The following is a 14,375-nucleotide window of genomic DNA, read 5'->3' on the forward strand; positions in this document are numbered from 1 at the left end:
TCTCCGAAACACCCATCGGCGTCATCCGGCGAGAAAAACACCCCCAGCAAGCAAGCAAACGGGGAGGAAAACAGAAAAAAAAAAAAAAAAAACAAAACACAACAAACAAACCGGACCCTCTGAGGGCGGCCGAGGGTCCCCGCGGCACCGGGGAGGGGGCTCGGGGCCGCTGACCCCCACGTCCCGTGGCCGCTCCCTGCCCAGCCCTGCCCGCCCGCCCTGCCCGCCGGCTCTGCCCTGGGCTTGGCGGGGGCCAGTGCTGTCCATCCGTCCGTCCGTCCGTCCGATTGTCCTGCTGCGGGGCGGGAGGTGGGGGCGGCAGTCCGGAAAGCAGAGCCGGGTCATTCTCAGACGGAGCGGGTTTTAGTATGAAGGGGGGAAAAAAACGGGGGGTTTTCTCTCTCTTCCTTTTCTCTTCTTCCGTTATTTTTTTTTCTCTTTCATTTCACTTATTTTTTAACTTTTTTTTTCCATTTTTTTCTTTTTTCCCTTTTTTTTTCTTTTTTTTCTTTTTTTTTTTTTTTTTTAGAAAACAAACAAACGGTTCCAATCCCAGTTAAATACAGAACTTGAAAAGTGTTCCAGAAAAAAAGTGCTGGCTAAATTACCTCTGCAAGAGAAACACAACAGCAGGGCGGGGGGGTGAGAAGGGCCTGGGCGCCCCGTGCCCCCCCACCCCAACAGCTCAGCACCCCCTTGACCCCCGTCCCGAGGGGGGGTCCCGCACCTACCCTGTAACAAAACCTCGTTGTCCGGTTGGCACGTCAGCAGACACTACAATGAGGTGACCGTAAAAGTGTCCTCGGGGTGCTGTTGCTCTACCATCGGCCCCAAAAACCCGCTCTTCTGGGTGGGGGCCATGACGGGGTGCCCTTGGGGTGCAAAACTGGGGTACCTGTAGTTGTCCTGCAGCTGCAGCATAGAGTCTCTCGGTACGGGGGAGATATTCAAGTCATTGATCAGGGGGCAAGCGTAGGGGCCTCGGTGGTGAGCCCGGGACATCTCCAAGGGCTCCTTCTCGCCCTTGGGGGGGTGGGTGCCGCTCGGGCTGCTCAGGTGGGGGTTGAGACACGAGGGGTCCGTCCTGCCCATGAAGTCCACCAGCATGCCGGCCCCCGCCTTGCCGTCGTACGAGGAGGGGCTGCGGGTGCTGGCGTTGGGCGAGTACCAGTAGGGGGGATTTTTGCAGCTGGGGGAGTCGTAGTGTGGCTGAGGCATGGGGAGGTCGCGGCAGGCCATGTGCGGGGCGTGCGGCAGGGCCCCCCCCTGCATGCTGTGTTTGAGCGAGTCGCAGGCGGGCAGCTTGCGGAGGTCGCCCGCCCGCAGGTCCTCCTTGAAGGCCAGCGTGGGCGAGCAGTTGGGCGAGAAGGCTTTCTGCAGGCCGGCCTCGAAGACAGTCTGCTGGCCGGGGGCTGCCAGCTGGTGAGGGAGGGCGGGGAAGTGCTTGCTCTCCAAATCCGGCTGCCCCAGGCCGGGGGAGTCGCTCTGAAAGCCCTGCACGAACGTCCCGTCCGAGGGGGTGGAGGGGTTCATGGAGTAGGGCCCGGCGTAGTCACAGGGGTCCCGCTCGCCCACCCCGAAGCCCCGGGACTGGGAGGGCAGGGGGGACATGCTGCTGTCCCCGCTGTAGTAGTCCAAGCCCAGGTCCGTGCTCTCTTGGAAGAGGGGGTTCACCGGCTGCGACTTGGTGGGGAACTTGGCCTTGCCCGTTCCCCGCTCCTTCTTGGAGGCGCAAGCCCCACGGGAGCCCCGGGGCTGCCGGGGCCCCGTGTTCCTCTTGGAGGGGTACACGGAGGAGGAGGAGGACGAGGAGGAGAAGTTCAGGTGGGACGTGTCGAACATGTCCACCTTCTTCCGCCGGCCCCGTCCGGGCTTGGAGTTGCTCTGGAAGAGGACGCTCTGGTTCCAGTTGTAGCCGGGGGCCGAGGACGCCTCGTTCCAGTCCATCATGAGCTTCTCCAGGCTGGAGAGGCTGGACTGGCCCTCGCTGGATGAGGCCTCGCTGTTGGCGCGCCGGTAGCCGGCCGGCTGGTTGAACTGGGTGCTGTCGGAGGAGGACTCGGAGAAGGTCTCCGAGACCGTCTGCTGCTTGGCCTTCTGCGGGGTGTAGTTGGAGATGTCCAGGATGACGTTGGGCTCGTTGAGGTGGCACTCGAAGCCTGGGTTGTAGAGCTGGCTGAAGGCCTCCGAGCTCCAGTCCAACCCGCCGTAGCCCTGCCGGAAAGCCCACTGGGACGCGCTGGGGAACTGCCGGCAGTTCTCGGGCGAGGGCTGGAAGGAGGCCGAGCCTTTGGGCACCATGTAGCCTCCGGGCGAGACGGTGCTGGCCCGGCTGTCACAGCGCAGCGGGGTGTGCGCGGCGCTGGAGAACTGGCCGCCCTCGGCGCTGTTGAAGAAGGAGGCCTTGCCCAGCGGCAGGCTGGGGCCGGCCGTCTGCTGCGCGTAGCCGGCGCTGTGGGCGCTGCTGGGGGAGGACGGGAGGCTGCTGCCGCTGCCGTAGGCGAAGCTGCAGTCCTTGCTGGTGGGGCAGTCCTGCGCCGACGGGTACTGCTTCCCCGGGGGGAAGACGCTGGCGGGCGCCACACTCTGCCCCGTGCTGTAGCCGCCGTACTGGGGGTAGCCGGGGGTGCCGCTGGCCGCCGGGTGTGCCGTGGGCGACCGCGACACGGCCGAGGGTGGCACCAGCTTGGGGAAGGCCTCAGCGCCACGGCACTCCGAGGCTCCTTGGGCCACCCCGTAACCGGTTGCGGGGCGGCCGGGAGGGAAGGCCTGGCGGCCTTGCATGGCCGCGTGGAAGGCGGCCTCGGCACCGGGGGCTGCTGCTGCTGCTGCCACTTTGCCCCCCCGGGCTGGGTAGGTGGCCAGGCCCCCCCGTTGGCCTGCCAGGGCATTGGGGGGAGCCGTGTAGGCGGCCGCCGATTTACGGGACTCGGAGCGCGAGGCTGAGAGGGCGAAGTCCAGCAGGTCGGAGGAGTCGTCCGAGTCCAGCAAGGAGCGGAAATACCCCGTGAAGAGGCTGTGCCGCTCCTGGCTGACCTCGGCCTGCGAGGACGCTGCGCTGCCGGCGTAGAAGCTGGCCCGGCCGGAGGAGCCCGACTCCAGCGCCGCGGCGTGGAAGGGCCTGGCCTCGGCCCCCTGGTAGCTGCAGTTGCGGCTGGCCTGGCCGGCGGCGTGGCCGTGGTGGGGGGCCCAGGGGCTGCCCTTCTCCCCGGCCCACTCGGAGGCACTGTCGCTGAAGCTCTGGCCAGGGTTTTGCTCGGGGAACAGCACCCCATTCTTGCGGGTCCGCCGCTTGCGCTTGGGCTTGCCCACGGGGTCGGGCTCTGGCCGGCCCCTCTTGCGCGGGTGCACGGGGTCGGCGTGCACGGCGGCGGGGGCCTTCTTCTTCTTGCCGATGCCCTCGAAGAAGTCGCTGAAGGAGCAGCGGGAGGCGCGGGCGGCGTGCCCACCGCCGCGCCCGCCGAAGCCGCCCACCTTGCCGCCGCGCCGGCGGAAGCCCTGGACGCGGTGCAAGAAGTGGGAGATGCTCTGGGTGTCGGGTGCCTGGTGGATGGACTCGGGCTCACTGGGCGTCCAGCAGCGGGGCGGCGAGCAGCGCCCCGAGCACTGGCTCTGCCGGTTGAGGAACGCCAACTTGGCCAGCACGTCCGAGTAGTCAGCTTTGCTGTCGTTGGTGTCGGCGATGTAGGAGGGCTGGGGCGAGGCCAGCTTCTGCTTCCTCCTCCTCCTCTTCTTCACCTCCGGGGCAGGCTCCTTGGGTTTGGCCTGGCCCAGCAGCAGGTTCTTGGGGGGCCTGCCCCGCTTGCGCTTCAGGATGATGGGCATCTCGCCAGGGGGGAAGACCACCACCACGTTGCGCCCGTTGTTCTTCATCTTGAGCAGCGGCGTGGGCTCCATGGAGCTGCTGGCCGCCAGCTCCTTGCCCTCCAGGTTCAGGTTGCTGCTGAGTGACGACACCTTGTAGGTGGTTTTGTTCCTCCTCCCCAGCGACACGGGGATCTTGGCCATCTTCACCACCATCTTCCGCACCCCGCGGCACTTGCTCTTCTTCCCCGCCATGGCAGGGGCCTTGGGCACCTCGTCGGGGTCCAGGGCTTCAGGGGGTGGCGGGGGGGTCAGCAGCGGGGTGCTGGGCTCCTCGGGCCCTGGGGGCACCTCGGCGGGCAGGGCGAGGGGCAGGACGCGGCTCTCGGGGGCAACGTCTGCCCGGCGCCCTCGCCCTGCCCTCCTCCTGCGGCACAGCATCTTTGGCTTGTCAGTCCGGCGCAGCGCGTACTTGCGGTGGTCCTCGCCGCACCTCCCGGCCCCCCGGCCCCCGCAGGGGCCGCGTTTCACCACGCCGCTCAGAGGACACCCCCCCAGGCGGGGCTGCAGGCCGTGGGGCCGCAGCGGGTCCCCAGTGCCCGCCTGCGCCTCCAGCAGCTCCGGCACAGGCCCCAGCGTCTGCGCCTCCAGCAGCGAGGGCTCGGTTGCCAGCAGCGGGGCCCGCGCCTCCAGGAGCTGCGGTTCCAAGGCTCCGGGCAGCGGCTCCAGCGTCTGCAGCCCCAGCGGCTCCGCCAACGGCTCCAGCGACTGCAGCTCCAGCGATTCGGAGAGCGGCTCCAGCGACTGCAGCTCCAGCGACTCGGAGAGCGGCTCCAGCGACTGCAGCCCCAGCGGCTCCAGGTTCTGTAGCTCCAGCGACTCCGGCAGCGGCTCCAAGCTCTGCGAATCGAGCAGCTGGGGCTGCGACTCCAGGGACTGGGAATCCAGCAGCCGGGACTGGGAGTCCAAATCTTGGGCCGGGAGCAACTGGGGCTGCGCCTCCATCGACTGCGACTCCAGCAGCTGCGTCCCCGGGCACGCCAGGGAGGCCAGTTCGTTCAGGATGTCCGCCTCGGCCAGGTCCGAGTAGTCGCTGGCGTCGGGCTGGGAGCAACCAGCTTCCTCCGCGGGCGCTTTGGAGGCTGGAGGAGGCTGCGGGGCGCTCCCCCCCCCGCCCTCGGCCTCCCCGTCGCGGGCCGGGGGCCGGGGGTGCCGCGGCGGCTCCGCTTTGCAGAGCACCCCGCGCTCCTCGGGGCTGCGGATGCTGTTGGCCAGGGAGGGCGAGGAAAAGAAGCTGTACTGGAGGTCGCGGTCAGCGGGCAGGAGGCGGCCGTCCTCATGGCCGCTGCCGCCGCCGCCACGGAGGCTGCCGCAGTCCAGGTGCACCCCGCTGCTCTTGAGGTCCTCGGAGAGGCGGTTGAGGTCCTTCATGATGTCGATGAGCTGCACCACGGGGTGGAGGTTGATGTGCCCGTTGCCGCACTTGCTCCGGAGCAGGGCGACGATGCTGTCGACGTTGCAGCGGCCCGAGGCCAGCGTCGCGTTGGGGAAGGTCTTGGGCGCCCGGTCGCGGGCGGCTGCCTCCTCCGCGCTGCCCCCCAGGATCCGGGGCTCGCCGGCGCAGCCCAGCAAGTCCTCAGCCGCCTTGGTGCTGCCGTGCACGCTCTGGCACCGGTCGGCCGGGTCGCCGTGCAGCAGCGAGCCTGCCTGGTGCTCCCGGCCGAGCGCGGGGCACGAGCCCTCAGGGAAGCTCAGCACGCTGCAGGATAAGGCCTTCTCCGCCGGGCAGGCCGGGGGCCGCTGCGCCGGGTGCCCCGGCGGGTAGAACTTGGGCTCTCGGACGTAGTCGGGCGAGCCGCGCACAACGCTGGTTGTTACCACTGGGCCCGGGGGCTTCACGCGCATCCTGAACTCCTCCTCCCCCGCGTGCCGCTTGGCCGAGCAGTTGCTGACATGGGGGTCGGGGATGGTGAGACAAGGACCTGGATGGGGCAGAGAGGGGACAGTGAGGACCCCAGGGCGCCACCGGCCAAAGCAGCTGGCTGCGCCCGCTCCCTCCCCGCTGAGGGAGAGCGGGGTGCCCGGATTCGGCCCCCCGCTCACCCTGGCCCCATCGCCAGCGGGGATCAGGCCGCGCTCCCCAGCCTCCTCCCTTGCCCGGCGCAGCGGTGACTTACCCTCGGCTTTGCTGCTGCTCCTGCTGTTGCACTTGAGCTCTCTGCAAAGGAAGCGGGGCGGAGGGTTAGCCCCGAGTCGGGGGTCCCCGGGTTGCCCCCCCGTGCCCCAGGGTTCGCAGCGCCAGGTCCCTGCAAGGGACATACCAGGGGCTGGTCCTCCCTGGGGTGCTCCCAAGCTGGCGCAGCCGAGAGGGCAGCCTGTGCCCATCACCCTGGCGTCGGGGCTGCGAGCGGGGCAGGGGGAGGCTGCCTCCGATCTGGGGACAGAGGGGACAGGTTGACCAGCCCCTCCACGGAGCCGGAGGGGACGCGGGTCCAGGGATGCTCGGGTTAACACCCCACACATCCCCCCCCACCCCCCACCCCGTACCTCCCACCCCGTCCCCACCACCACCTCCCCGGCCCGACCGTCTCCCCCCTGGGGCTCCAGCCTCGTCCCCTCGCGGCGTGCCCCGGGGTGCCGGGCCGGGGGAACCGGGCGCGGTGGGGGCCCTGCGGCCGCGTTGCCGCTAGGTGTCCCCGGCGAGCCGCGCTGCCCGCCCGCCGAGCCGCCCGCCCCGCTCCCGGCCACCCGGTCCCCGCCCCGGCCCCGCCGTGCCCCCCCCCCGGCCCGGCCCGGCCCGGCCCGGCTCGGCTGGGGGACGGCAGCGGGATGGACAGGGGCCGGGGGGGGGCTCGGGGCAAAGTTCTTTGTTCGGGGGTGGGTGGGAGGGGACGGGTGCTGTGCGCCCCCCTACCCGTGCCAGGCACGAGGGATGTGGGGGTCCAGGTGGTGGGGGTGGCCCCAGCCCACGGGCACGCGTGGGGGGCTTCCCGGGACAGCAGGGGGCACGCAGCTGGGGGACTGTGGCGGTGCCCCCCGTGCCACCCCGGTGGAGGGGATGTGGCACGGGACGGGGGCGCACTGAGCCACGTCTCCAGGGTGGCACGAGGGGGCTGAGGCACCGGGGACACCCCAAAATCCGGGGGGCTGTCACCCCATCTCCCAGCCCACCCGTGGCCACGGCTCGTGGAGAGTCGGCAGCCTGAGGAAGCGACCTCGGCTCCTTGGCCAGCCATGCCGGGTACCGTCTGTGTGCCGCCCCCCCGGCCCTGCGCCCAGCCCCACTTCCTTCCCTGTGCCCCCCAGGGACACCCCACGCACAGCTGCCACCCCCGGGGATCTGCAGCAGGGCAGCACCCGAGGTGACACCACCCAGTGGCAGCAGCCCCAGGGCCCCCGCATTGCCCCCTGCCTCAGTTTCCCCTCGCTGCAAATGGGTGGCACTGCGGGGACAGCCCCGGGGTGCGCACGGGGACGCGTGGCGTTGGCACCCAACGCCGGGAAGGGGTGCCCAGCACCCGTCACAGGGCTGACACCCACGCACCCATGGCACAGCCCCCTCCCAGCACCAGCACCCCGCACCCCTCTTTGCCCCCACCCCGCTAAGCCAAGACATCTGCCAAGCCGTGGAGCCCCCAGGGATGCTCCGCAGCCTCCCCCCAGCGCCAAGGCAGAGAAGCAGCCAGCTTTGCCGCCCGCCCCCACCCCCGGTGCACCCTCTGCTCCCCGTCCCGGGGCGAGGGCCCCCCCGGGGTACCTGGGCCGCGGGTGCTTGCAGTGCAGGTTCACTTTGAAGCTGCGGTCGGGGCTGTCGCCGTCGCTGCTGGGCTGGCGGAGGCCGGAGCCCTGGGCGCGCGGGAACCACTCGGCTGGCGGGCTGGCACCGTTCTCCAGTGCGCCGGGCTGGCAGGCGACCGAGCTCCCATCTGCTCGAGCAAGCACAGAGACCCCCGGTGCATCAGCCCGGTGTCCCCCCTGCCATGCCCCGGCCCCCCGCCCCGCACCGCTGTGGGGCCGGGCACGCCGCACACCCCACGTTCGACGCCTCGCCGGCTGCACCGCGACGCTTGCGTCCCCCCGGGGACATTTGGGGACGCAGACGGGGCATGCCGCTGGGTGCCCAGGGACACACGGGGGTGCGTTTTGGGGCTGGGCGCCCCTCTGCTCCGTGCTGAGCCTCGGGTTCGTCCTCCCAGGGCGCGATGTTTCCCACACATGTGCATGTGTGTGCACACGCGTGTGCGCGTGGCTCCGTGCTGCCTGCTCCGGCGGTGCCCGCGCGATGCCAGCACGCCTGGGGGCCGTGTGCCCGTGCCCACCGGCGCGGGGGGAGCGCGGCGGAGCCCCCCCTCAGCCTGGCGAGGTCCGGCTGTGCCTGTGTCTGGCTGCATTTCCCCCCCCAGCCGCGTGTGAATCTCTGCCTGTTCTCTCCCTCCCCCAGCACACACACACACACACACACACACACACACCCAGCCACACGCACCCGCTCGGCGTGATCCAGGCTGTTCCCGGTGTCTGGATTAGCGTGACAACTTATCAACAAGGCAGGGAAGGAGAATTCAAACCTGTCAGGCCGTCCTCAGCCCCCTCCCCGTCTCCCCGCGATCCTTTGGGCGCAGCGCTGGCGCGGAGGCGCAGGCACCTCTCCCGCAGCCCAGCGGAGAAACGCGGCTGTGTTGCCTGCACGGTGTAGAGTTACACCAAGGGCAATGTGGAGCAGGAAAATATGTGCTAGAAAGACCGGTCGAGTCTCTGATGAATCTGCTAATGTGCCCGGAGCTGAGAGCTGTTGGAGGGGAGTCAGGCAGGAAGGAAGCAAACAGGAGGCTTTCCAGAACAGCCGCTGGGACCCGCTCCCTGCCGCACACGCTGCGCACGGCTCGCCGGGGAGGACGGGGCACGGCCGTGTCCCCTCCTCTGCGCCCCGGCTGCCCCCGAGGGGCCGTGGGGTGCCCCTCGCACGCACCACGGGCGCACGGAGCCGCCTCCGAGCTCGCAAACCCCGGCACAACAGGACGCCCGGGGCTCCCCACCGGTGTGCGCGGCACCCTGCTGTGTGCACCCATGGGTGCGCGCCACCCCCCCCCCAAGCCGTGCCCGGTGCAGCCGGCTCTTACCGAACGCCGCCCGGCGCCGGGCTCCTGCCCTCGGCTCGGCGGGGCCACGCGGCCGGCACCAAGGCGGGCGACGCTCCCCGCGTGGTGCCAGCGCTCCTCCCTCCCTCTGTCCAGGACCACCTGCGCCCCCCACCCAGCCGCGGGGCTGGGCAGCACCCACCGGCCCCCCGCCACCATTTGGGGGCGAGGGAGCCGGGCGCACCGGGATGCTCGCCGCGCCGCCGCGCTCACTTTCACCTCCTCTGCTCAGCCCCAGGCAGCTGCCACATGTTTCGCATTAGGCGCTCTGGACTTCGCCATTCCTGGGTTGCTAGCCAGGGGTAGGGCCGTTTTCCTTCTTTTTTTTTTTTTTTCCCTTCATTTTTTTTTTTTTTTCCTTGCTGGTTACAAAACACCAGCCGAGACCACACAAGAGAGGAGGGATGGAGGGAGCGAGCGAGAGGGAGAGATGGATGGGAGAGGCGGGCGGGGGAGAGGCGGCGAGGCCGGGCGCTGCGGCGGGCGAGGCGGGCGGCGGGGGGGGGGATTGCAGCCACCTCTGCATCCCACCTCCTGACCCCTGGAGCCTCGCAAAGATAACAGCCCCCGAAGACTGCTGACTCGCCTCGCAGAAATCCAATATCCTCGCCTGGTGAACTAATCGACTACCTGGGCTCGCCACCTCCCCTGCCCGGGCTTAATCCTGCTGCTGCAAATCTTTAATTAGTTTAACGGTTTCAGGCTCGGCGCAGGCTGGAGGCAGGCGGCACGGCCTCCCCCCCCCGGCCCCGGCTGGCTTCCCGGGGGGCTCCCACTTGGGTGGCAGGGCCACCCGGTGCCGCGGGGTGGGAGAGGTGCCACGGCGAGGGCACGGGGGGGCTGCGTCCTTCCCCCCACCTCCTTCCCCCCCTTCCCTGGGGCTGCTGGCACCCGGCCCCCTCCCCGGAAGGGCTCGCTTGGCACCGGCGTCGCGGCAGCTTGCGGCGGAGGGCCGGCCCCGCAAGACACGGACGTGGTTTGGTGCCCGGCTCCGAGGCCACCCAGACGTCAGGGTGGGGCCGGAGATGCCACCGGGAGACAGCCAGGCGGCGGGGACCCAGCCGCCACACAGATGGGGACACGCCGGCCCCGCGCCGCCCACCCTGCGCCGAGATGCCCGTGGCGCTGGCGTGGGGTGCGGGGGGTCCCCCCCCAAACGCCCCGCTGCCTGCCCGGCCCCCTGGGCACCGGGGGTGGGTTGCGACGGCCCCAAATCCCCCGTTTTGGGCGCCCCCATCACGCGTGTGCTGCGGGCACGGGCTTGCCACGTCCGTCCCTGGTGCGTGTGCACCCATCTCCCTTGCACACACGCACAGTTGGGGCACCGTGGATGTGCCCCCCCCCCCCCCCCCCCCCCAAATTGTGGCATCACGAGGGTGCCCCACTCGTGCACGCACACCCCTTGCACGCTCCCAGGGATGCCGCCCCTCCCTCGCACACACACACGTGCACCCCCAGGGCACGGCGGCGGCTCTCCCCCCTCGCGTGCGCGCGTTTGGGGGCACCGTGGGGGCTCCGCCTTGCCTGCTGCCGTTCTCCCCCCTTGCACGCTTTCGCCCCCCTCTCGCTCGCTCACACGCACCCGGCCCCCCCCGCCCTGCAAATCCCCACCGAGCCCGTCCTGCGCCTGCTGACACCAATGGAAAATCCCCTCCAGTGACAGCTTCCTGGCAGGCGCTTTCCGAGGGTTTCCGTGTTCTCCATCCAGCCCCCCCCCGGCCACCTCCTCCCCGCGCCGTGCGGGAGGTCGGGCAGGCGGGCAGACCCCCCCCCCCACTTCGCCCCCACCCCCTCCCCCCGGCCTCAGCATCGCGACCCCCGCCCCAAAGCACGCGGCTCCTGCTCCCTCCTCTGCCTCCCTGCGCCCCCGTCACCCCCGTGGGGTGTCCCCGGCCACCGCCGCGATGCCACCGGTGCGTGGCGGTGCCTTGGGACTGGGGGGGCTGGGGGTGGCCGCAGGCGGGTGCCGGGGGGCGCGGGGGCTTGCGAGCAGCCCTGACCCACCCCCCGCCTTCGGCCATCGCCCGCTCCCGGGGCTGTTCGATCCCATCCGTCGCCGCTTCCCCCTGCTGCCTCGCCCTCTCCACCGCGGTGGTAATTAGGAGAGGGAGCAGATGGTGCCTGCGTTTCATCCTAGGGAACGGGGTCCAGCCGAGCTGCTCGGCCGCCCCTTCCCATCGCGGGGCCGTAGGTCACCGGAGCAGAGGGGTTTTGGGGTCCCCTCCCCACGCAGGGAGCCGCCGGACCCCCGCGGTGCTTTGGGAGGGAGACGGCACCGCCGGGAAGGGCTCGGGTGCTGCGGGGGACAAATGCACCGAGGAGACGAGGTCCGCAGGGAGAGCTGGTGACACCTCCCCGAGGCACCCCAGGGTGCTCAGGCACCCGGCGTGGCACCGGGGAGGGGGGGAGGCTGTGGGACCGGGGGGCTGGAAGCACCGGGTACCTGCAGGTCTTGGCCACCCCCCCCCCCCCCCAACCACACCCCGCTGCAGCAAGGCACTGTGGGAAGCTCCCTGCCGAAACAGCCCCCAAAACCCAGCTGGGGAGGCAGGCCCCCCTGCGGGCGCCGCTGCCGCATCCCACGCTGCCGGGGGGGCCATGCGGAGCTGGGGAGGCAGCACGGCCCCCAGCCACGACCCCCTCCCCTGCCGCCTCCATCCCCCTGCAATCACCGTTTTCCCCTGTACAGCCCTGAGGGCCCACAGCCCCCCCAGGGGGATGCTCCCCTTGCTCCTTGGGGGGGGGGGTCAGGACCCCCCCCACTGCCTCCCCTCGATGCCCAGGTCCCCCCAACCCGCTGGCATCGTGCAGCACGGACGCAGCCCCCTTCGCGCTCCAACCCTCTGCCCCCCCCAGCCCCTGTCCCCGGAGGGGTCTCGGTCCCCTCGCCAGGTGCAGGGGGGGGGGCTGTAGGGCTGTGCCGGGGGGGGGGGGGCCGGGGAGGTGGGGCCGCCAAAGCGCTCGACAGATGGACTGCAGAGACGGTGGCACCTCGGCCGGCTGGAGCCGAGAGCCGCAGTTCAGAGCTAGCAGGGAAACGGGCTAAATTTAGCTGCTTCCCTCGGTGCCAGCTTTGTTCCCCCGCCCCGCTGAGCCGGCGCAGGAGGCGAGCAGCCGGCCTGGCCCCCTCCTCGGCCCCCTCCCCGCTGGGGACCGCGGGGACGCCCCGACAGCCGGCCCTTGGGGCGTGGAGCCGGGTGCCGGGGGCGGATTTGGGGGTGCCGGGGTTTGGCACGCGGGTCCCCCCTGCGGGTGCCGTCCCCGGTGCCATCACGGGGTGCCTTGCCCTGCGTGCCCCGGGCCCCCCCCGCGTGCCGGCAGGCCTGAGGCTGCGCAGACGGCCGCGGCCCCCCCCCTTTTCTCCCCACGCTCCCTCTTATAGCCACAGCATGAGTCACAGCTCCGGTGCGTCCCTGCCCAGCGCCCGGCCACGCCGGGTCATGTAACACCCGCGGCCGCCCCGGCACGGAGCGGGCTCCGTCCCCCAGCCCCGTGCCACCCCCTTGCACGCACCCCGAGGTGGCTCCGCAGCCCCCGACGCCCCGCTGGGGACCACCGGGGGGGTCGGTGCTCAGCTCCCCCCCAAGCCCCGAGCCTGCTGCGAGGCCGCGGTGCGCCGCGGGTTAACGCCAAGCGGGGCCGGGATGCTGCGAGGCCAGTAACATTTGGAAGGCGCCAGATGGATGCGTGCCCGTGCCGAGGTCTCGCTCGGCACAGGCGATGCTCCCCCGGCGCTGGGGCTGGGGGGCTGCCCGGGGAGGGCGCGAAGGGGCCGGGGGGGGCACCGGCGACGCGCCCCATGGGCTCCCGAGCCACCCACGCCCACCCGTGTCCCGTCCCCCCCACGGCACCGTGGGGAAGGGCAGCGGGGGGAGGCCGGGGGCGGCGGGGGCCCTGTGCCGGGCCAGGTGCGCCGGCTGAGCCCGCGGCATCGCCGCTGCACCCCTTCGGTGCCGGCCCCGGGGCCAGGTGGGGAGCAGCCCCCGCGGGCCCCGGGGGGGTCCGGGCAGGGGGGAGCCGCCAGTTGCCTCCCTCGGCCAATTTTAGAAACTGGCTAGACAAGAAAGGCAGAAAGGGCCGGGCAGGATTTACGGCCGGGCTGGTGTCAGGGTGGTTTTTTTTTTTTTCTTGTTTTTTTTTTTTTTTCTATTTCTTTTTTTTATCGGAGGCACATAGGAGTTGAGCGGAAACTCCTGGCTGCAGATCCTGTTTCCTGGGAGATGCGGCGCGGTGCGGGGCCGGCGGGGGCCGAGCTGGGGTGGGAGCCACCGGGGACACTGCCAGCGTGGCGCGGGGAGCACCGGGCACGGGCGTGCACGGAGCTGCTGCGCTTGTGCACGGGGCCGTGCACCAGCAGGTGTGTGCAGGCAGAGGGGTGTGCACACGCAGGTGCACCCGCGCGCACGGGATGGGCACAGGGGCAGGTGCACAAGTGTGCGCGGGCACAGGTGCATGCACAGGTCTGCGAGGGTGCACGTGCACGCAGCTGGGTGCACACATGGGTGAATGGAGGTACGCAGACACGGAGGTACCGGGACACGCAGGTACGCGGACATGGAGGTACACACAGACGGAGGTGCACGGACACGTAGGTACACACACACGCAGGTGCACACACACACAGGTACATGGACATGTAGGTACACACACACACGCAGGTACACACACACACAGGTACATGGACGTGCAGGTATGCGGACACAGGTACACACACACGTAGGTACACACAGACGGAGGTACACGGACACGTAGGTACACACACACGTAGGTATATGGACACGCAGGTAAACAGGCACGTAGGTACATGGACATGCAGGTACGCAGACACGCAGGTACACACACACGTAGGTGCACACACACGCACAGATGCACACACATAGGTACACACACACGTAGGTGCACACACACACACACACACACTCAGGTGTGCCACCGCAGCCGCATTCCCTCCCCGCGCCCGCCCGCAGACTCACCCCCAGCCGGGGGCGCAGCGCAGCACCGAGCACCTCCTGCACCCTCCCGGCCATGTGCTGCAAGCACCCAGGTGGCACCCATGGGTGCTCAGAGCACGGGGACCCCCAGCCCTCCCATACAGCCGGGTCATCATCACAGGCTCTCCCATCCCAGAGGCTGTCAGCGGCTCCCGAGGCTCAGCCCCCCCATAAATCCCTGTGCGCGGGGGGGCACATCGGGCTGGTCCTGAGCACAGCAGGTGACCCTGAAACGCAACCAACCCTTTTGTGCTGCTGTTCACGAGACCCCATAACTCCCGTGGTTCGTCCCCAAAAAATCGGAGTCAGCAAGGCGGGGCGGTGCGAGCAGAGCAGCGGGCACGTGTGCGCACGGGGAAACTGAGGCAGGCAGCAGGGCGATGCCTCTCCCAGGCATGGGTAGAAACTGCAAGCTGCGGCGCGTGCTCCCCGGGGAGCCGGG

The 14,375-nt window shown here is 70.1% G+C and overlaps 1 protein-coding gene across 1 annotated transcript in view; it reads right to left on the reverse strand.

Moving 5' to 3' along the window:
* Positions 1 to 506: 506 nt before the first annotated feature.
* The window catches only part of AHDC1 (AT-hook DNA binding motif containing 1), a 48,770-nt gene continuing 34,901 nt past the window's right edge, over positions 507 to 14,375 (reverse strand). The window contains exons 2-5 of the mRNA XM_035562310.2: positions 7,562 to 7,730; positions 5,982 to 6,022; positions 732 to 5,786; positions 507 to 610 (exon numbers count right to left, since the gene is read on the reverse strand). Of these exons, the coding sequence (XP_035418203.1) occupies positions 775 to 5,709 (4,935 nt within the window). The 5' untranslated portion in view covers positions 5,710 to 5,786; positions 5,982 to 6,022; positions 7,562 to 7,730 and the 3' untranslated portion in view covers positions 507 to 610; positions 732 to 774. The remainder of the gene's footprint in view (positions 611 to 731; positions 5,787 to 5,981; positions 6,023 to 7,561; positions 7,731 to 14,375) is intronic.

Source organism: Cygnus atratus, chromosome 23 (assembly GCF_013377495.2).
Source record: "Cygnus atratus isolate AKBS03 ecotype Queensland, Australia chromosome 23, CAtr_DNAZoo_HiC_assembly, whole genome shotgun sequence".
In the NCBI taxonomy this organism is placed as follows: domain Eukaryota; kingdom Metazoa; phylum Chordata; class Aves; order Anseriformes; family Anatidae; genus Cygnus; species Cygnus atratus.